General features: G+C 41.5%; 1 protein-coding gene across 1 annotated transcript; it reads left to right on the top strand.

Annotated features, from left to right (window-relative positions):
• The first annotated feature begins 786 nt into the window (after positions 1 to 786).
• Positions 787 to 23,547, top strand: LOC136880999 (facilitated trehalose transporter Tret1-like). The gene is made up of 2 exons (XM_068229211.1): positions 787 to 915; positions 19,704 to 23,547. Exons 1-2 carry the CDS (start codon positions 846 to 848, stop codon positions 21,062 to 21,064), a joined length of 1,431 nt encoding a protein of 476 aa, XP_068085312.1. The 5' UTR covers positions 787 to 845; the 3' UTR covers positions 21,065 to 23,547.
• The last annotated feature ends 356 nt before the right edge of the window (positions 23,548 to 23,903 follow it).

The raw sequence follows: 23,903 nt of genomic DNA on the forward strand, positions 1-23,903 counted from the left end.
ATAATTCCTGTAGATCGAGGGCTACGGGTTTGTGTTCGTACTCATACGCACCTTCAAGTATATACAACACATCATACGAAAAACAACCACAGAAACACGCAGTATTGAGTACGGTATATATCCCTCTACATATGATTGCCGTTAGGAAAGGCATCCGGCCGGAAAACTAGGCAAAGTCCATACGAAGTGCTGCGCTAGGTAATTGAGAAAAGGCTTGAAAGATGATGAGAGAGTAGTTGTTAAATATTCCTCCCAGAGGCTGGGTGGATCCTGAAACAAATTCTGCTTGATAATTTTTAAGACATAGCGAAAGGCACGGCTAACATAATGCTCGTTTGAAAGTTTATGAAGGAGGCATTTCATATTTTAAAATTTCATTCTTAATTACTACGATTATTCAATTATTTTAACAAAAATATTTCCAATGAGTGTAGTGCATTCCTCTCAACTGTAGCACCATCGCCCTCTACTATGACTGTGCTAATTAGCGCAGTCATTGTGCTAATTAGCGCAGTCATAGTAGAGGGCGATGGTAGCACAGACAATTATGCAGTTCACACCAGCACGCTAGATGTCACCACCGTCGCAGTTCGCACTCCACTCAATGCTGTCGAGATAGAGCTGTCCGGTATTGACGTATTAAAGTATTTGTCCATAGCCAGTCTATCACGTCAGCCACGACATCTTAGCAGTCATCACCAAAAAGCTATTGCGTAATACTGCTAAGACCCCCACCAGTCATGCGATAACCTTGATAATTGTAAAGACATTCAAGGCAATTTATCAGTGCATGCTACAGGCACTTCACAAATTCGCAGTTCATCACAGGAGAGTTAACACCAAGGATGTGTGAAACTGAAGCAGCAGTAAAGAAGAATCCCAAGCAAATACGTCAATTTATCGCCGCCATCATAGGTAATTAACTAAATTGTATGATTGTATTACGAAACCTGCATGTTAATAATGTCAAATTTAATTATATTAAATGTGCATGCAGATGATAATAATCTTCTTCTTCTTCTATCTTCTACAGAGCAACTGACTGTACGGTTCAGGTCACGTAGCTATCAGCTTGCATTCGGGAGATAATGGTTTCTAACCACACTGTCGGCAGCCTAGTAAATGATTTTCAGTGGTTTCCCATTTTCACCAGGCAAATGCTGGAGTTGTACCTTAATTTGCTAGTGACTTTACGTCGCACCGACACAGATAGGCCCTATGGAGACGATGGGACAGGAAAGGCCTAGGAGTTGGAAGGAAGCGGCCTTGGCCTTAATTAAGGTACAGCCCCAGCAATTGCCTGGTGTGAAAATGGGAAACCACGGAAAACCATCTTCAGGTCTGCCAACAGTGGGATTCGAACCCACTATCTCCCGGATGCAAGCTCACAGCCACGCCCCCCTAACCACGCGGGCAACTCGCCCGGTGTGTACCTTAATTAATTAATGTACCTTAATTAATGCCACGGCCGCTTCCTTCGCACTCCTAACCCTTTCCTGTCCCTCCGTCGCCATAAGACCTACCTGAGTTGGTGCGACGTAAAGCAACTTGTAAAGTAAATCTTCTTCTTACCCCCTGTGGGTAGGTGCAGTAGAAAGCACCCACGGCATCCCCTGCCTGTTGTAAGAGGGAACTAAGGTCTCCCTAAGTGGGAGAGTCGGTTGGCGACCCCGCTTCACCAAGCTGAGTCTGGCATTGATTCCTCTTGTGTTAAGCTCCTCCCTTTCAACATTCCTGCCAACCGCACTGTGTTAACTCTTGCTCTCTTCCGACCTTGATGGAATTAGCTTTTTGAGGCCTAGAGTGTCTTTCATTTCCACGCCCTTCGTAGCTCTTCTCTTTCTCTTACCGATACCTTCATTTTTCGAGGTGTTAGTCCTCTTCCATTTGATTAATATTAATGCAGAACGGCTGCTAAATTGTACTTCTTCTGAAAACAATAATCATCACCACCACTCCTATTTCACTCGCCGGGTTTCTGTGATAGTTAAGGCTAAGGTCTATATGGCCTGACACTGTGGTTACCTGGTTCGAGTCCCAATGCTGGAAAAAAATTCAACATCAAAATTTTCACCAGCGGGGTAGGAGAGGTGGTGAAATAAAATTTATAATCAATAGAATGCGTGACAAGAGCCTGGGTTCAATTCCAAATCTCTTCGCAATGTTTGTATGGGATGAAGAGGTAGTGGTAGTGATTATTGTTTAAAGAGGGAGAACAACAGTAGAGGAGCTGTGGGGTTCCCACAGCGGGCCAATCAGAGATCGCGGAGCGGGTCACGTGATGCTGATGTCCTCATGGCGGGAAATTTGAATTTTGGCGGGAGATTCGAATTTTGGCGCGACATTTGAATTTGTAAACAAAGCCACGTGCTTTTTGACAACTGTCATCTGCCATCTTGCATCGGCAACGTCAGTGCTGCCATCTTAACGGCACTAAACCTCATAGGCACGTGGTGGCGGGCAATTTGAAAAATGCTACGTGCTCCTGTTTGTAAACAAAGATACGTGATTTTTTCACAGCTGTCATCCGCCATCTTGCATCGAAAACCTGAGTGCTGCCATCTTGTAGTAGCGGGCAATTTGAAAAATTTCACGTGCTCTTGTTTTAAAAAAGCCATGTGCTTTTTTTGACAGCTGCCATCTTGCATCGCACACCTCAGTGCTGCCCTCTTTACGGCACTAAACCTCATCGTGGTGGCGCGAAATTTGAAAAATTCGACGTGCTTTTTTGGACAGCTGTCATCCGCCATCTTGCATCGCAAACTTTTAGTGCTGCCCTCTTTACGGCACTAAACCTTACGGCGCGCGAAATTTGAAATTCCACGTGCTTTCTGACAGCTGTCATCCGCCATCTTGCATCGCTAACCTCAGTGCCACCAGGAGAAGTGGACAGTATGGAAAGGCATTAACAGACTCCGTACAGAAGTCGGCAGAACAAAAGTAAATTTGCGGAAGTGGGGCTTCTCAAGTGATTCATCACTTTGTGGTTGCGGAGAGCAGCAGACGATCCAACATCTATGTCAGTGTGTTTTATGTCCTTCAATGTGCACTATGAAAGACTTGATTGCAGCCTCTCCCAACGCTATTGACGTCGCCCAATACTGGGCAAGCATCATCTAGTTCTCGAATATTGTTGCTCTATCTGTGATTGTATAATTGACTTGTATATTTGTATAGTAGGAATGTAGATATCTTGTTGCTTTTTGTTAAATATCTGTAAGTAAAGTTGATACTTCTGACACGAATAAAGAAAGACCTCAGTGCCGTCATCTTGACGGGGCTAAACCTCATAGTTGCCGCCTTAGGCACGTGGTGGCGGGTAATTTGAAAAACTCCATGTGCTTTTTGACAGCTGTCATCCGCCATCTTGCATCGGTAACATCAGTGCTGCGCTCTTTACGACACTAAACCTTACCGTAGGCAATTTGAAAAATTCCACGTGCTCTTGACAGTTGTCAACGGCCATGTTTAGAACAAGCCACGTGCTCTTCAAAGCTACGTGCTTTTTTGACAGCGGCCATCTTGCATTTCTAACCTCAGTGCTGCCACCTTGAGAACACTAAAACTCATCATTTGAGATGTGGTAGCGGGCAATTTAAAAAATTCCACACGCTTTTTCGACAGCGGCCATCTTTAATCAACAGACCACCGTGCTGCCCTCTTTACGGCACTAAACCTCATCCTTTGACATGTGGTGGCGGGGAATTTGAAATTCCACCTTCTCTTCAAAGCCACGTGCTTTTTGACAGCCGCCATCTTTAAATCAACAGAGCATCGTGTTGCTATCTTTACGGCTGCATGTGGTAGCGGCAATTTGAAAAATTCCACGTGTTTTTGACAGCTGTCATCCACTATCTTTAAACAACAACGCATCGTGCTGCTGCCGTCAGCAGCCATCTTTAATCAACAGAGCACCGTGATGTTATCTTTATGGCACTAAACCTCATCCTTTGACATGTGGTGGCGGGCAATTTAAAAAATCCACGTGCTCATCAAAGCCACGTGCTTTTTAACAGCTGCCACAGAGCATCGTGCTGCCCTATTTCCTACGAACTCTGAGTCAAAGCAAGCAACCTCTCTGCTACTGCTTGCAAACCGGAAGTGACTTAGCAAAAATACACATTACTGTAAAATCCCGGTCCTGTTACTTGTTGACATTAAAAAGGGCATCCGGACGTAAAACAGGTTCTTGCGATTCAAACTCCCGGTCCTTAGACCTTTCGTGTCAGGAAGGGCATCCGGCCGTCAGAAAACAACAACAACAACAACAACATGCTTTAACTGTCTGCTCTGCGAGTTTTTGCTACTACTTGCGAAAAAATGCACATGACGTTGTTCGTAAAGTAAGTCACTGGATACTGCGATTTAAAATCCCGGTCCTTATACGTTTGGCGTCAGGAAGGGCATCTAGCCGTAAAACAGATTCTTGCATTGTCGTCAACAAAGCTATCTTTGATTCTTGCCAAAATAAAAAAGCTCAACCACACATGATAGATACTGCGATTTAAAATTCCGGTCCTTAGGCTTTTGGCGTTAAGAAGAGCATTCGACCGTAAAACAGATTCTTGTCTACACATCATCCATACTGCGATTTAAAATCCCGGTCCTTAGACTTTTGGCGTTAAGAAGGACATCCGCCCGCAAAACAACATGCTTTAACTGTCTGCTCTGCGAGTTTTTGTTACTGCTGGCAAAAAATATGCACATGATGTTGTTCGTGAAGTAAGACACGGGATACTGCGATTTAAAATCCCAATCGTTACACCTTTTGCGTCAGAAGGGCATCGGGCCGTAGAACAGATTCTTGCGATTCAAAATTCCTGTCATTAGATCTTTATCGTCCGGAAGGGCATCCGGCCGTAAAACAGATTCTTGCGTTGTTAAGAAGAAAGGGCTAGGAGCGGGAAATTGCCAGCCGCCCCCTAGCATTTGCCATCTTCGGAGCTGACGGCAGTGTAGTTAGAACGCCGCTATTTAGGCGTTATGCCTTGCGAGTAGGCTATGTGCCAGCACCGGGTTTCGAATGAGGACTTGAGTAGACCCTGGAGTAGGCTATGTTCCGGCACCAGATTAGAGATGCGTAAGTCCCCGAGCAAGAAATATCGTGGGCGTGAAGATGTGTTGTATGAATATTTTTTAGAGTGACCTTCAAGCAAACACACAAGCTGCTTCAAGTCGGCCAGTGCGAGTGCAGGAATGCGATGTATCAGCAAGTTTCGCCCGGTACGAAGTCTATCGCTCGCTAACAAACTGTACAATAAGTAACAGCAGCAAACTTAGTTTAGAGCTATAGAAAGACTTTAGGCACAAAAGTGTTGTTCTCTCTTACCAGGGCCGGGCTGAGTAGCTCAGGCAGTTAAAGCGCGGGCCTTCTAACATAGCAGGTTCGATCCCAGCTCAGTCTGAAGGGCTCAAATACGTCAGCCTCGTGTCGGTAGATTTATTAGCAGAACTCCTAAGGGACAAAATTCCTGCACTTCGGCGTCTTCGAAAACAGCAGCTTCGATCCTGCCTCAGTCCGGTAGTTTTTGAAGGTGCTCAGCCTCGTGTTGGTAGATTTACTGGCAGAACTCTTGAGGGACTAAATCCCGGCACCTCGGCGTCTCGTGTTGTTCTCACCCCAGCTCAAAGGCCGTAAGAGGTCGCTCTCAGATAACAGACAGGGGATACCGTAGATGGTGGCTCCCTCTCTTTTTGCTCAGCTCAGTGCCTGAGGATCGCTTCTTCCTCAACACATAAAACTCAGCTCAGCGCTCCATCTACGCTCCCCAAGTACAGGCAGGGGATATCGTAGATGTTGGCTCCCTCTCTTTTTGCTCAGCTCATTGTCCGAGGATCGCTTCCTTCTCAACACATAAAACGCAGCTCAGCGCCCCGTCTACGCTCCCCAATTACAGGCAGGGGATACCGTAGATGTTAGCTCCCTTTCTTTTTGCTCAGCTCAGTGCCCGAGGATCGCTTCTTCTTCAACACATAAAACTCAGCTCAGCGCCCCGTCTACGCTCCCCAAGTACAGGCAGGGGATACCGTAGATGTTGGCTCCCCCTCTTTTTGCTCAGCTCAGTGCCCGAGGATCGCTTCTTCCTCAACACATAAAACTCAAGCTCAGCGCCCCGTCTACGCCCCCCAAGTTCAGAGCTCGAGGTTAGTGCTCTGGCCTTCTGACCCTAACATAGCGGGTTGATCCCGGTTCAGTCTGGTAGTGCTCAAATACGTCAGCCTCGTGTCGGTAGATTTACTGGCAGAACTCCTGAGGGACTAAATTCTGGCACCTCGGCGTTTCTGAAAACTGTAAAACAGTAGTTAGTAGGACGTAAAGCAAATAGCACAGGCAGGGGATACCGTAGATAATGGCTCCCTTTCTTCTTGCTCAGCTCAGTGTCCGAGGATCGCTTCTTCTTCAACACATTAAACTCAGCTCAGCGCCCCGTCTACGCTCCCCAAGTTCAAGCTCGAGGATCGCCAGCTGGCCTTCTGACCCAAACATAACAGGTTCGATCCTGGCTCAGTCCGGTCGTGCTCAAATACGTCAGCCTCGTGTCGATAGATTTACTGGCAGAACTCCTAAGGGACTAAATTCCGGCACCTCGGCGTCTTGTGTTGTCAACATAGCAGGTTCGATTCTAGCTCAGTCCGCCAGTGCTCAAATACGTTAGCCTCATATCGGTAGATTTACTGGCAGAACTCCTGAGCGACTAAATTCTGGCACCTCGGCGTCTATGAAAACCGTAAAAGAGTAGTTAGTAGGACGTAAAGCAAATAGCACAGGCAGGGGATACCGTAGGTGATGGCCCCCTTTATTTTTGCTCAGCTCAGTGTCCGAGAATCGCTTCTTCTTCAAAACCTAAAACTCAGCTCAGCGCCCCGTCTACGCTCCCCAAGTTCAGTGTTCGAGGATCGCGCGCTGGCCTTCTGACCCCAACATAGCAGGTTCGATCCTAGCTTAGTCCGGTGGTGCTCAAATACGTCAGTAGATTTACTTGCAGAACTCCTGAGGGACTAAATTCCGGCACCTCGGCGTCGTGTGCAACGCGTGCACACTCTTGCTTTCGCGATACATGTTCGATAAAGCTATGCCTTGACAGAGGAGGAGGAGGAGGAGGAGGAGGAGGAGGAAGTCATAACAGCCTATGTATGGCCGCCATCTTGTGTAGAAGCCTCTAACTGCCATCTTGTGTAGTTAGCGTCGGGAAGGGATAGTGTCGTAAAACTAAAGATAGTCCCGTATAAGATAGTAGATCTGAGGTTAGGTTCGCTCACGAGGAGGAGGAGGCCATAACAGCCTGTGTATAGCCGCCATCTTGTGTAGTAGCCTCTAAGCTAGCACCTGCCATCTTGTATAAATAGCGTCGGGAAGGGCACCTTGTTCTTAAATTAAGGATAGCCCCTCCAAGATAGTAGTTCTGAGGTTACGTTCGCTTTCTTAGGCGTCGAGAATGCACTGAAGTTTTTGTTGTTTAAAGCTTGTTAGCTAACGGATTTTTTCAAATTGTCCGCTACTATGTGTCTAAGGTAGTAGCCATAAGGTTTTAGCCCCGTTAAGATGTCAGCATTGAACTTAGCAATGCTGTCTTGTTTAAAGATGACAGCTCTTAAAAAGGCACATGGAATTTTTCAAATTGCCCGCCACCACGATAAGGTTTAATGTCGTAAAGATAGCAGCACTGAGGTCAGCGATGTAAGATGACGGATGGCAGCTGTCAAAAGAGCATGTGGCTTTGTTTACAAACAAGAGCACGTGGCTTGATTTAAAGATGGCCGTCGACAGCTGTCAAGAGCACGTGGAATTTTTCAAATTTCCCACCACCACGTGCATAAGGATAATGTTCAGTATCGTAAGGAGGGCAGCACTGAGGATAGCGATGCAAGATGGTGGATGACGGCTGTCAAAACCACGTAGCTTTGTTTGCAAACAAGAGCACGTGGAATTTTTCAAATTGCCCACCACCACGTGCAGATGGATAATGTTTAGTGCCGTAAAGAGGGCACAATGAGGTCAGCGATGCAAGATGGCGGATGACAGCTGTCAAAAAAAGATCATGGCTTTGTTTACAAACAAGACCACGTAGAATTTTTCAAATTACCCGCTACCACAAGATGGCAGCACTGAGGTTAGCGATGCAAGATGGCGGATGACAGCTGTCAAAAAGCACGCGGCTTTGTTTACAAATAAGAGCATGTGGAATTTTTCAAATTGCCCGCTACCACGTGACTATGAAGTTTAGTGCCGTTAAGATTGCAGCACTGAGGTTAGCGATGCAAGATGGCGGAAGACAGCTGTCAAGAAAGCACATGGAATTTTTCAAATTTCGCGCCACCACGATGAGGTTTAGTGTCGTAAGGAGGGCAGCACTGAGGTTAGCGATGAAATATGACGGATGACAGCTGTCAAAAAAGTACAAGGCTTTGTTTACATACAAGAGCACGTGGAATTTTTCAAGTTGCCCGCCACCACAAGATGGTAGCACTGAGGTTAGCGATGCAAGATGGCGGATGACAGGTGTCAAAAAAGCACGTGGCTTTGCTTACATACAAGACCACGTAGAATTTTTCAAATTACCCGCCACCACGTGCCTATGAGGTTTAGTGCCGTTAAGATGGCAGCACTGACGATAGCGATGCGTTGTTGTTGTTGTTGTTATTGTTGAGGTTTAGTGCCGTTAAGATGGCAGCAGTGAGGTTAGAGATGCAAGATGGCGGATGTCAGCTCTCAAAAAAGCATGTGGCTGTCAAAAAGCACATGGTTTGTTTACAAATTCAAATCTCGCGCCAAAATTCAAATCCCCGCCGAAATTCAAATTTCCCGCCAAAATGAAAATTTCCAGTCAACATTCAAATTCCCCGCCATGATGACGTTAGCAACACGTGACCCGCTCCGCAGCCCCTGGTTGGCCCGCTGTGGGAACCCTACAGCTCCTCTACTAACAACTGGGCAACCGTCCTCCATCTAACACTAATCAGGAAGAAAAATGGAAGAGATCCGACATTTCGAAAAATGTAGTTATCGGCCAAACGAAGACAAGGGCCACGAAGGGCGTTAAAATGAAAGAATCCCTAGGCCTCGAATGCTCTAATACCTTCGGGGTCGGAAAAGAAAAAGAGTTGACAAAGAGAGGTCGGATAGCATAGATGAATGTGAGAAGTGTGGCAATAGTAAGTGGAAGCAATGCTAGGACTCACTGTAAAAACTTTGTAGATTTCGAAAATGTGACCAAAAACTTTTAAGTCATTTTTATTGTCATATTTTAATACATTCTTAGGTCATAAATGCTCGCATATTTCTAATATTTTAGGTCATAAACATCCCGGTCGTATTTCTGTGGCTTGGTTCTAAAAGGGCCAATGTCAAAAAAACTGTTTTTGAGCTATGAGCATTTGAAGTTGTGCTTATAATTTTCCAATTATTTTTTTTTGTCAACAACTAACTTTAAACAACTTTATACTTTCTTTGTGGAAGTCACCTTATTAAACGCTAATTTTTCTGTCGTATTCTTTTAAAAATTGCCAGGGTCTAATCTTTATTGGTAATCTAACATTATTGGCAAGGGCCCATTTAATTAAACGTTAACTGTTCGTTTAGTACTTAACAGAGACATTGGCCCTTTTAACATGTTGCAAGCCAGGTTAAAACGCGTTTGTATCAGTTAATATCTCAATTTCGATTTTAAAAAATGACATTGGCCCTTTTAGAACCAAGCCACAGATTTATCAGCATGCCCAAATCTCTAAATATTACTTGATTACAGGAAAAAGGGAAACCGAATAAGAAACTCCTTTTTTATGCTATTTGCTTTATTTCGCACCGACACAGATATGTCTTATGGCGACGATGGGATAGGAAAGGCCTAGGAAGTGGAAGGAAGCGGCCGTGGCCTTAATTAAGGTACAGCCCCGGCATTTGCCTGGTGTGAAAATGGGAAACCATGGAAAACCATCTTCAGGGCTGCCGACAGTGGAGCTCGAACCCCTATCTACCGATTACTGGATACTGGCCACACTTAAGCGACTGCAGCTATCGAGCTCGGTGAAACTACTTTCAAGAGACAACATTCTTTCAAATAAGGCGAGCGACCTAAAAAGAATAACACACCACTGAATTTGCATGTTCTGTCTCCAATGCTACTGTACCGAGCTCGATAGCTGCAGTCGCTTAAGTGCGGCCAGTGTCCAGTATTCGGGAGATAGTATGTTCGAACCCCACTGTCGGCAGCCCTGAAAATGGTTTTCCGTGGTTTCCCATTTTCACACCAGGCAAATGCTGGGGCTGTACCTTAATTAAGGCCACGGCCGCTTCCTTCCATCTCCTAGCCCTTCCCTGTCCCATCGTCGCCATAAGACCTATCTGTGTCGGTGCGACGTAAAGCAATTACCAATGCTACTGTAGGTATAGAAAACACTGTACAGTAGTTCGATTTTACGAATACGAAATGAGTACCGGTACCTATGAGACACAAACACCCTGGTAAAGTACTGCAACTTCTATTGTGAGCCCCTTGGTAATATTACCGGAAGTAAAAACCGATCTTCAGTAACCTAACGGTTTATGAGTTATTTAACGTGAATATTTTAGCTGGCTCACCGTGTAGAGCGCCACACGCTTTTTAGATCATATCGCCGTAAACTTGTACTCAAGAGATAGTAAGCTCGAACCCCGGCTCTGAAGATAGTTTTACGTGGTTTCTCATTTTCACACGAAGTTTGTAAACATATCTATATCGCTGCAGCATTAAACTTCTCCTCCCCTACCTCCTCATAAACTTAGTAGCGTACGATCTCCTCTTCCTCCTCCTCCTCCTCCTCCTCCTCAAAGACCTAGTAGCGTACGTCCTCTAGACCTACATAGTACCGTATAACCCACTCTTCCTCCTCCTCATAGACCTAGTAGCGTATGATCTCCTCATCCTCATATTTAACTTAAAACTTATTTGTTAAAAAGTTGAGTAAACCTCAGATACCGGGTGAGTCAGCCGCGCCTGACGTTTCTGCTTATAGGCATCCCAACGAACGTCAGTGGGGTGTTGGTCTACTTTCCTTTTCCATATACCAAACTACAGTAGCCTTTAAAGCACTTACTGCGTCATCACTGCACGACTTTCGCAAAAACATGTATGCGACAGTTATTTACACAATACATCTAACTGCCATACGGTTATGTAAAATGTACGTGCCAATGATAAGCTTTCGATTGGTTATGAAATTATCGCTAAAAGTGATGGCATTCTGATAGAAAACGTGTGTTTTTTTGTGAAGCGGGACGTAGATTTACATCAAGTAAGCTTTCTGATAAACTAACGGCAACAGTCACCATGGTGTAGTGGACTAACCACAGACGTGTTGACGCATGTTTCATTGGTAAATGGGTTCGAATTCCACGAACGATGAATATTTTTATTCGCATTTTAAAATTTGAGGATAAAATAAGAGGCAATTCGTGCTCACATGCATGCATGTGGAATCGGTAGTGGCCTGACACTTGGTGTAGCCTAGGAGTCCTGGTCATTTCTTCGCTATGTATACAACATATGAGTGTGTTGACATGCTCCTCACCTACGGTGGAGCGACAGAACGCGCGGGAAGCATAGCGCTCGTACCAGAAAGATTTCCACACAGACAACGACCAAACGCAAATATGTTTAGGAGGGTGGAGCGACATTTGCGTATAACTTCGTCACTTTCCCGAACAGATCCTATGAGATAGTAATGGGATATTCGATTCGATTTACTAAATCGATTCATTTGATTCCGTTCACGTTACTGAATCGATACAGTGATCCGATTCACGGCATATTAGAGTAGCAGTTCTTATTACATCTGTGTAATGTGTACTAATAAGACACCAAAAACAACATTCAAAGATTGCTGCTGCCATCTGGTCTTCATTCTATGAACTGCTTTCCTACGCGTCATCTAGCTTTCAGATTCAGATTTCTCCTGGCAGCCATCTCTTCGCATCAAATGTTGACGTTACAAAGCATTTCCCCCACACTGACAACTCCATTAAATAAGTATATAGAATTATATGGAAAAAAAAACTGCACGCACAGTCATCAATGATCTGCATTTAGGCCTATCGCCCGGGTGGGAGATTCCCATTCAATTTTTTCCTAGTCTTTTCAATCTATACTAATAATATATTGCACCAGTAAGTGACACGCCCTCATTGACGCGTGTAATTGACATGAGGGTTTCCCAGGACGTGTGCGGTCTTATGTTAGGAGATTGTAGAGAGAGGGAGTAAAAGATTGCATATGCTGGCCATATAAACTTTATTAAAATCAGTCAAAGTAGACAAACGGCCTCTCACACTTAGTACTCAATAAACTGATAATAGATTGTGTCAAACTTATTAGCGACAAATATTTAGAATGAAGTTCACCAATGAAATTGATAAAATCTCTCATTGATATAATTAACTTAGATGAAGTTAATTCTTGATATTAATGATAACATTAATTAAGATCATCTTGAAATAATTAGTTATTTTAAGTGAATAATGTTCATTCTTGAATTTCATAAATAACTACATTAATTCAATTCGCTTTGAAACTAAAGATATTCTCGAAAATGGAATTAACGAAATTAATTAGAATTCCTTTCTGAAACGATTAATTGGTGTGAGCATATAAAGTTCAGTCTTGATATGCCTATCAAATTTTAAGCTAAAGTTCATTCTTCAATTAGCTAACTAACTAACGTAATATGGAGATAAACAAAGTTATAATTTGTATAAATGTTAAAGAAGTGGCTAAGTTTGAAACCTCCCACTCGTTATCAAGTTCGTCGGTACGACTTAATGTTACACTGGCTTTAAGAAATAGCAAGTGATTTGAAAAATTGTAATGTATTAGTTCGAAATCAAATTGTATGAGAATTAAAGTTCCTGGAAAGTTTTAAAGTGACTTGCTGAATTGAAACTTGCTTGATAAGACACGGTTCACACTGTTCTTTAATGACACAGATGCATATCACCTTATTGAAAAACTGGCCCCGTTTGACTGTGTCCGCACAGACTGTAGTACCATGTCTACCATGGATCAGGAACACCATCAACGGAACACCATCACCACGTATCTCTCGAAGTTACCACGTCCACCATAGATCAGGACACCATTACCACGTCCCTCAAAGTTACCTCGCCCACCATAGATCAGGAACACCATTACAGTACCACGTATCCCTCGGAGTTACCACGTCTCCATCGGCGGGAGTTCTCATGAAAATACGAGCGGTCGGAGTATGCACGGGGCGGTGGTTTACATACACCACTTCGAGTGATATTGCACTATTCGTTCCAAGTAGCACGTCTAATATGCACAGTAATTTGCACCAAGTCCACTAATAAGGTGACTGACTCCACGAGACACTGAATTTACTAAATTCCATTTGCTAGTTTATTGCAATTCAATAAGTTTTAAACAAAGTCTACGCTAAGATAACTGAACCTCCACGGTACGCTGACTTCACTAAGTTTTGACTGTCAGGTTAATGCAGTTCAAGGAAATTGAAATAAAGTCTATTCCTTCAACTTCACACGTGATCTTAATGTATGATTCAGTCTATGATCCTGATGCGATGGGAAGCAGTCTACTATCACTCTATCACCCCGAAATATTAACTAGTTATTGGCACTACCTTTACTTCAAACTATGAAGTATTAGGCATGAAGTTTCCACAAAGTCCTAACCGGTTAATTTACTCGTAGATTCGTCGTATTAATGTATAAGTTAATCAACAGTTCCATCACATACGGTATTAACATGTCCGATGTCTAACACTTGTGTGTTATAAGTCACGCGAAATGTCTAAGTATTTGGAAAAACTTAGAATGCAGGATTTATACCGCTGTCGAAGTTAGAGTTCTCGGCTGTACCTCGCAGGTAATTAGTTCGAAGTTCGGACTCAACACTCGCGCACAAAGTTGAACTTTACTGCCGGCACTACCTCGGGCAGCATGTCTCTACTATGCTGTACTGTGTCCATACTGTCCTCTCGCTCGTCTTATATACCCGGGCTTGAACCTGAGCACACACATCATTAAAATTACTTGATATCTTGACGTGGCGATATCTCCTTAAATAAAATAGTTGTTAGTATTCAATTTGGACATGAGCTATCTGTTATTGTAAGCTACACGGTCCCGTTGTCCATTAATCCATATCTCATCTGAAAGCGGAGATATAAGAAAGCTTCCAGATGGTTCTCTCTGACGTGTGGGCCACGCGTTTTGTGACGTCGTAGTCGTATCTTAGCAGGCAGCCACGAGCTCGCTCGCCGGGAGCGCTGCATCATAGCCCACAACGCGCAAAATTTGAAAGGATGAAACAGACCGCGCGGTCGCCAGTTCGATCACGGGTGGTTCCTGCTTCATGATCCCTCCCCTTCAGGGTAAAGTAAATTCGATGAGGATTTTCTTTTATGTCACCTTCTTGTAGTACATCTTACAATTGTCAGCGTTGTATATGCCTTCGATGGTATTGTCGAAACGAGCAGTCTTGTATGCTCCGTTCGTAAGGATTTCCACAATGCGGAATGGTCCAACAAAGAGTGGACAAAACTTGACGTAAATCCTTTGCTCGGGAATAGACACTGCCGGTTTGTGGATCAAGACAAGATAGTCTTCCTGTAGTGGCCGTCGGAATTTCTTGCCCCTTTGCCGTCACTCTCTGAGTATGGCTGCATGTCTCAGATGATTGACAGCGATTGTGAATCTAGCTTCTTGGGGTACATCCACATCTGGCGGTGTTTATAGTAATCGATCCCATGGTCGATTTGGAATTACTCCCCGATGCAATGTTAACGGAATGTCACGAGTTAATTCGTGAGTAGTAGAGTTCACGATGTGTTTCATGATTGGTAATACCTCGATCCATTTTCAATGTTGGTTACCGCAGTAGCTGTTGGAGAGCAGATACAGTTTTCGTGTACTTGGGGCAATGTTGGGCAAAAACTGACAAAGTCCCAAAAATTGCCTTACATGCTTGATTCAATTAGGTCTGGGAGAATTCAAGATACACTGAATTTTTGCAGGGTTAGGTTTAATGCCTTCACCACTGATCACATGACCCAAAAACAAAACTGCAGTTTAAAAACTGACCATTTTGGACATTGATTTTGAAAGTCTTCTCCATTAGCTCCTGCGATACCTTGTGAACGTCTGCCTGATGTTGCTTCCACGTCTCTGACGCGCTCAAAATATCATCGATGTAAATTTCAGTAATGGATTTCACTTCATCAGACAGCTGATTCCCTAAATTCCTAATCAATGCTGCTCCCGATTTCTTAATCCCGAATGGGAGCCGTTTAAATACATACGTGACATGTTATTACATACATACATACATTTATTGAACATAACAGGCGACTTCGCCCCTATACATGTTCACATGCAAAGTAAAATAAATAATAAAGAATGATAATAATAATAATACTAAGGATAATAATAATAAGAATAATATCTAGCAGTCATTAGCTGTAGCAGTCCCTCACTCAATGTTCAAACATATTCATCCAGTGTCCTTATTGTGTTCTGTACTTGCGTCACATTATTGTTCCTGACCTCAAACAACAACACTCAGCATTTCAGCACTTGCATTCCAGCTAACTTTAAAACAAACAGACCATGCAATCCTGTATCATTTCCCAACTCCACATAACTAAGTACTCTATCCCTATATTCCCAAATCCATTAGAATATTAACTATTCCACCCCCTATTCCCCTGCCTACCCTCTAACTCACTCTCCTTCATTTTACTCTCGCATGCCTTTTTTGTCGCACATAAATACCTGTTCAATTCACCCCCTTTCTCCCATTGTGTAATAATTCATCTCAGGATTGCGTTCTCATCCCCTCTCCCCAATATTTCCCGATGCTCGGCACTCAATAAACCATGTCTTAACCCCCTCGTTACCTCACAGTCTCTTAGCAAGTGAAAATCATCATTCACATCTCCGCAAAGTACACATCGTGTCTTATCCCTCCCCTGTAACCACCCTGTATTCCTTTGCAGACCTAAAAGCCACCACATCATCCCATACCGTTTTGACCTATCGACGTATCTAATATTCAACCCTGCTATCTCCTCTATTTTCGTCAAAACCGTCAGCGAATTTCTTAGTCTGCTTTCCCCCAATAATTTCTGCCTATGGATATCTCTAATTCTCCTTTCCAGTATATTCATCCCTCTCACTTCTGTCTTCGACCAAACCTCCCCCACAGGTGTCCTAATCCTATCCTCCCCAAATACCCCTTTATTTTTTCTAACCATCCACCCTTATACATGCTCTTAAATTGCTGTGCATATGCTGCCTGTAATACTCTCCCACCTTCCTGTCTTTTTAAATTCATCCAGTATCTAACTATTCTTTTCACACCCTCTGATTCCAAATCCTCCCCACACATTAATTCCGCCCCTACATTTGCTGTACACCTCGGTAAGCCCATTACTAACTTAGCAAAACTACTAACAATCCTTCTTAGTTCCTCTCTTTTCTCATCCAGCCCCCAAACTTCTGAGCCATATAATACCCTCCCAACGATTACCGACCTGAACACAAGTCTCAGTGTTTTATAACTGATCCCCGGGTACTTGACTAGCAAATTTCTGACTGAGGCTAAGGCTGCCAATCCTCTATATTTCACCCTTTTGATCTGGTCACTCCAAGTTCCTTTATCATTAAAAATAACTCCTAGATATTCCAACTTCCTTACCTGTTCCAATCTTTCTCCCTGAATTACCCAATTACCTTCTATCTTTCTTCTTTTGTCCACCTGTACTACTAATATTTTAGACTTATTTCCATTAATTTTCAATCCCCATTTCCTCGCAAATAGCATCACTGACTCTAAGGCCCTATTCATCGCCCCTGCGGTTAGCGTCATCAATAACACATCATCCGCAAATATCAGTCCTGGTACTTCAAAACCATTAATTACTGGTACAGCCCAATGTTCTGCCCCAAACCCCTCTAAAATATCGTTGATAAATAAAATAAACAGTATTGGCGATAACTTGCATCCTTGTTTTAAACCCACCTTGGACTCTAATGGTCCACTCAGTCTCCCTTCTCCCAATTTTATACAAAACCTGACATGTTATTACTATTTCACAAATTCGTAAATTTGTTTGTTTTCGTTTTTTTTGCTTTTTTGGGGAAGGTAACACTTAAAATCATCGTGAAATAAATACTCCTAGATAAATCTTACTCGCGAGTAAGATGCACTCTTCCAAGCTGCCATCATGAAGACCAGCTACAATAGGAATCCTGTCAATTTTCTTCATCTGCTTTTCTCTCACCTTAGAATGTCCGACACAAATGTTTTCTATTTCTTCTTTTACTGAACAATTCAAAAATGTAACATAATTTGTTGTTCACTTCGGACTCCCATTCTAACGAATTCTATTAAAAATCAAGTCATGATTGAGAACTATTTTCTTGGGTTTCTGCTATTCTGTAGCTTGAGTTTCTCTACCATGATTGCGACGTTTCTTCAGGAAGACTCGATTCAGCAGGAGGGAACAACCACACACTTGGATCTGCAAAATCAATCTCTAGCACCTTCAAGTATTGAAGCCGAGATTCCAGCTTGATCATCCAAGTCGATAATTGTAGCTTTTTCTTACCCGGTGCAATCGAAAAGGCTAATTTCAGTAGTTCCCTCACAAACACTTGTAGGAGTAATTTCTCTCTCCTAAAACGTTTAGTCAGTGCTTAAATTTCCATACTGTACTTCTCTGCTGTTTGTACACAGTTCACAAAAATTTCCCTTTCCTCAGCTCCAGGTACCATTGCCTGGTACAGATATTGAAACTTGTCACTCCCATGCAAAGTTTTATCTTCACGAAGTTTCTTGAATTGAGACCAGAAAACAAGCCACTCCTTTGAATCCCCATTCATTATTTGAAGTCCAATTCAGGGCAACTTGAAAACTTCATTTTTCTTCTGTTGGTAGATTTAAGCCCCTGAAGCCTTAATTTATAGAGGAAAGGCCATCAGTACCCTCTGATATTGCGTTGGTTCTTACAACCTTATCTACTTTAACTCTTATATTCTCGAATTTGGTACGATACTCTTCACCCATTTCAAATTCTTCTATAATGCTTTCTTCACTTTCATGATTCTCTAATAAAATATCCATAATCCCCATACCGTAGTTTCTTTCATTAATTTTTCTAGTCGCCGAAAAAACAGCCTTTAAACGATCGTAATTATCGGGCGAAATATCCCCACTATTCGCGAATAATACATTCCCTTCTTTTTCTTTCCCAGTAAACAGAATTCTCTCTGGTCGTCTGCCTTTTGTAATATTGCCTTCACTTCTTTATGTATTTGTATTTAAATGGCATTATTTCCAGTACTATTTTCTTATAAAATATGATCTTAACAAGATGCTAATTTATGGCGTCAGATTCTTTACGAGAATTGCATTTCGGTCATACCTTCAAAACAACTGCATTTATAATCTCTTAATATTACCATATAATCATGAATATCACGTCGGGATCACCAGGAAATTTGGGAAAATCACAAGAATCCAATTTAAAACAATCAATTTCCCCTTTTACCAAACTCTCTAAGGCATCTAATTTCATATCCATAGTCTCGTTAATTTGTTTTCTTCTCATCTCGTTCGACACTTTCAATTGCACAGATAACACAACACAACTCTTGTAAGTCTGGATGCATCCTCAGAAACTGTACCGACAACGAACTCAAAGTTTACCTTAGGTCTACAATAGGAAACAGTCTTCCATCAAGCCCGTTATTGGCTATCATGAATAAGAAGGAACGTGAGTGTTAATTGACAGGGGCTACTTACCATTCACCAGCAACTTTTCAAAGGGGGGGGGGAATGGGGGTAGATCGAAATTTCCACTAAGATAACACAACCCGTCACCAATTTCATTAGAGAGTTCCATGAATTATTACCACAAAGGGAAAAAAGATACAACTTGACTACCGTAACATATAACGAAATAGGACACGGAAATATGCGAATATTCCGCACAAACATACATAGGATTGTAGTTACAATAATACATTACTGTAATTAAAATGCACCTATACTGTTTGCGCTGTATAGGCGATACTAGAAATTATAATAAGACGGCCTAGCTATTAACAGACCACATTATTCCAAAGATTATGTTCACTTAGACCAGCGAAAATCGCTTACAAAAGAAGAGAAAAATAGTGCTCTTTAATAACTGAGTTAAACGGATCGTCGTGTTATAGGGATTTAATGTAATATTATTAAGAAGAAGAAATGTAGACCACAGCCCCTCCTGTGTGTGAAATTACAACACAAAAATAATAATCCCTGTATTATTATTATTATTATTATTATTATTATTATTATTATTATTACTATTATTATTGTAAAAATAATATAAAGCGAACCCTATTCTCTTTAGTTCCTGAACCGAAATTTGCAGCTATTATTCACACAATTTCACCTCCACTCATTGCCGTCTTACAACCGACGTAGCAAGAGGACTGGCCTCCGAGATCAAGGCACGAAGAGTTTTGGACACAGTAACCATTTTTGACAACGTTAGTCTAATATACAATTTTGGCGTATGACAAGGGCTTTCATTTCCACAGAATGGTATCTAATTAGCTGCTCTTAATAACTCTTTCGTTATGACGTATTCAATAATCCGTCAATAGTACCTGGTCTCACAATGTTTCCTCTTTGTTTCAGCAAATCTGAATTCAGTGGGCTATGGATTCGCTTTAGGATGGGCTGCCAGTGCTCTTCTGCTTCTTCAAGGACCTGACTCTCCCATAGGAGTAACCCTTACGTCAGATGAAGCGTCCTGGGTAGCCTCAGCGCTTCATTTAGGAGGATTTACAGCGACGCCAATCTTCACTTTGATTCCAGATCGAATTGGAAGAAAGAATGCCGGTTACATTACAGCGACCTTCTTGATAACTGGATGGATCATCATCATTTTTGCTAACAGTGCTACTCACCTTTATATCGCAAGGTTCATGTGCGGATTATGTGCCGGTTGTAATCTAGTTGTTGCGCCGTTGTATGTGGTGGAAATCGCCGACACGAATATCAGAGGAATGCTCGGATCCCTGTATATTCTACATTACAATGGAGCTATTGCTTTTGCATATATTCTTGGTGCTTTCATTTCGTATCACAATATGCTATATGTTGGCGTATCTTTTCCACTGATATTCTTATGTCTATTTTTCTGGCTCCCTGAAACTCCTAAATACCTCTTACGTAATGGGAGATTAGAAGAGGCTACAAAGAGCTTGCGTTGGTTTAGGGGAGACGATCATGACGTAAAGGGAGAAATTGAAAGTATCATGGAATCGATGAAAGCAATAGAAACTTCACAGACAGGCTCTACGGCAATCAAAGATATCATATGTTCCAAAGCAGCACTCCGTGGATTTTTTATTCTGACAGTATTCGCATTCAATCACCAGCTAAGTGGAATAACACCCGTTCTTAACTACACGACTGAAATTTTCCAGGAAGCGGGAGGCGCAATACCAGCAGAATATTGTACAATAATTGTAGGCTCCTTACAACTTACTGGAAATCTGGCAGCTCTTTTCCTGGTAGAACGTGCAGGGCGTAAAGTGCTATTACTAATCTCCGATTCATTAATGGCGACGTCCCTTCTAGCGCTCGGAGTATATTTTTATCTTAAAGATACAGGCGTTGATATTAGTGTCGTAGGATGGGTCCCAGTTCTTTGTTTATCGTGTTTCGTTGTCTCCCTCTCGATTGGATTAGGTCCTTTAATATACGTAGTCTTAACGGAGATCATTCCATCACCCATACTGTGGATTGCACAAAAGCTATGTTACTGTATAGTGTGGTTTATGGCCTTTATAATGACGAAGTACTTCTACATAATTGTGGACAGTCTTAACATGTATGGAAGCTTTTGGTTATTCGCAGCTTGTTGTGTTCTACCTATACCCGTTATAATTTTTCTTCTTCCAGAAACAAAGAATAAGTCATTGGAGACAATACAGCTGGAAATGAGAGGAGTAGAAACAACAGAAATGGCCGAAAATTCGCCAAAAGTGTGAACAAACAATGAAGTTAAATACAAACTTTTGAAGTACAGTTAGTTATGACGAAAACTGAAACATCCTAATGACTACAGAAAGGTGTTGGTTAAGAATTTCCTTTTGTCTGCGTGATGTCAATGGTGCCAAAACAAAAGAATACGAGTTCATTTGTTATATAATGTGCGTTTTTGTGAGGGTAAATGTATGTTTCTTATTCCAATGAACGTGGAAGGAACGGGTTGTATTCTGTTGAGTCTACAAAGAAGTAGCTAATTGTAGGATAGAATACAGAACAAATAGCTTGAAAAAAGTTATACATTTGAGGAATGGCTTTACAGATTATCTTCCATTAGATTGGTCTGCCTTTAAGACTTAGGGTCTGAAATTGAGATAGTAGTCCGAATTCATATTCGTATTCCCCAGTTTTCCGCCAAAAAGAAAGTAAGGTTCTGAGCATTTCGGTTATTATGTAGCACTGACCGATTTTCAATCAATAGGTTGGAAATTTGATTGTACGTGAATCGCCGCGACTACCACCAAAATTTTCAATAGAGAATGTATCCCTTCACAAGTATTGGTGTAAAGCAGGGAAGAGTTCGGATTCTAAGAAGACTACAAGTTCAGCTCAAGCAATTTGAAAGAATATCCCTTCCTTTTCCACCTTACAAAATATATTTTTAAAGAAAAAGGTAATAGTGTATTTAATGAATCTATAGTCCAGAGATAAATTACTTCTATCATGAAATGATTGTATTATTATTATTATTATTATTATTATTATTATTATTATTATTATTATTATTATTATTATTATTATTATTTCCTTTTTCTGGGCAATCAAATGGATGACGGTACCAATAAGCAACCAGGTGCGTGTTTAATTTGTAGATAATTCAACTGAGTCGCAGACCTCCGAGACCACGTGGAAATTATGAGATTACACATCAGTTATAAAGATGGTACAAAGTACAAAAGATTCTATGTAATACATTCAACTTATAAAAGACACTACGAAATAAATCCTTTTAAACCTAAGAAAACGCATTTGTTGGGATTATTTTAACAACAGACTTAATCTTCCTTAACATCCCGTGGAAGAACACTGTTAATAAATTACCAGATATAATTACTTCATATGTTTTCAGTTGATGGGAAAATAGAACGAAATAAGAGTTTCAGGTAACAACGACAGGAAATATTTCTTTTTTAACTTCTTATCTTTCCGCTGTTTTTGCCATAACCTTTTGTGGTTGCGGTCGCGAACTGTGTCACACATTTAGACTTGTGGCCCTGCTTTACGCCAACACTTGTGAAGGGGTAAATTCTCCATTGAAAATTTCGGTGGTAGTTGGTACTGCGGTGTGAAGAGAAGTGCATTTGGATAAACACAAACATCCCTGGAATAAGGAAGTAACCAAAAAATCAGTAAATTTTCAAGAGAAAGGAAACATATTTGTGAGGTTTATTTCATGGTACACACTACTTGAAAGAATTGCATATGGAAGTGTACAAATAAGTTCATCTATTAAAAACAATATCTTATTGTTACAACTTAGGGTTTTAAAAATAATGTATGAAGTGGAAGTGATACAGTGGAATATAATCTGCAAGTATGTCTTACGTTTGTGTATAACAGAAGAGAAATCCTTTGCATGCACTTGGAACACAAATAATATTAGTGTAATAATAAAAATAACAAAAATAACAAAAAAGTAAAGAAAATATTTCAAAATATAGATGTGATTTCATCTTTGTCCTTTATTTAAATGATTTATTACACTTGATTATGAAGCAACACAAACACTGTTCATACTCTTGATAGACGTTCTCTCCTTACACCACGAAGGACAAAGTTCTGGTGGCTGTAAACCAGCTTGAAGTTAAAATGTAAGACATAAGATGACACAACAGCATAGAAGCATGATATGATACACCATATTTCCACTGTAACCTCACTTTTCAACTAATTGGTGGTTACATCCTTATTTCGGGGATGTCTTCAATTCCAAAGTGAAAGAAATTAACTAGACGCTGCGCTGTTAAAATTCGCAATCCTGCCGAAAATCGTACCCGAGAATTTTTTCATTTATTTATTTATGTATTTATTTATTTATTTTCCTTTAACGAGATTCTTATTTTGAAAGGGTGGTTCGGACGTGTCATTAGGACAGATGGATCCTTCCCAAATCGAATACTTCACTTTTAACCGGATCGGAAACGCCCAAGAGGACGCCCAAGAGAACTCCTAAGGACATCTTGGAAAGATCGTGTGATGATATACGTAGCTTTGAAGCAGGTGGAGCCGATGGCCACGAAAGAAATGCGAAAGACAGACGTGGACTGGTCAACAACTGCATTAGGTAACTGTAGGTGTGACGAGTGTTCTCCCGTGCGATCGACACCTATTTTTGTAACCTGCTTTATATGTGTGTTTATTCTTTGTCATCTGCTGTGGGTCTTAATGGCCTGTAAAGAGCAGTAATTTATTTATTTATTTATTTATTTATTTATTTATTTATTTATTTATTTATTTATTTATTTATTTATTTATTTATTTATTTATTTATTTATTTATTTATCATAACTTCTTTATAAAATCACGAGCTTGACTCGGGTAAATTCTCCCATGCGGGAGGAAGCACAGAAAACATTCACGACATTATCTACCTAATATGTGGCTGAGTAAAACTCCTTTACTGAATGGTCAGCGTACTGGCCTTCGATTCAGAGTGTCCCAGGTTCGATTTCCGACCGTGCCTAGGATTTTAACAGGGTTTGCTTAATTCCTCCATATCAGGGGATCTGTACTTGTGTTCGTCTTAATATACATCTTCTTCATTGCAATCCACCACAAAAA

The sequence above is a fragment of the Anabrus simplex genome, chromosome 9, assembly GCF_040414725.1.
Source record: "Anabrus simplex isolate iqAnaSimp1 chromosome 9, ASM4041472v1, whole genome shotgun sequence".
Taxonomy (NCBI): Eukaryota; Metazoa; Arthropoda; class Insecta; order Orthoptera; family Tettigoniidae; genus Anabrus; species Anabrus simplex.

Bases quoted from the DNA above. Each gene is read 5' to 3' on its own strand.
- LOC136880999 (XM_068229211.1), top strand. From the start codon at position 846: ATGTGTGAAACTGAAGCAGCAGTAAAGAAGAATCCCAAGCAAATACGT. The intron at 916-19,703 runs GTAATTAACTAA...TCTTTGTTTCAG, and splicing joins ATTTATCGCCGCCATCATAG to CAAATCTGAATTCAGTGGGC.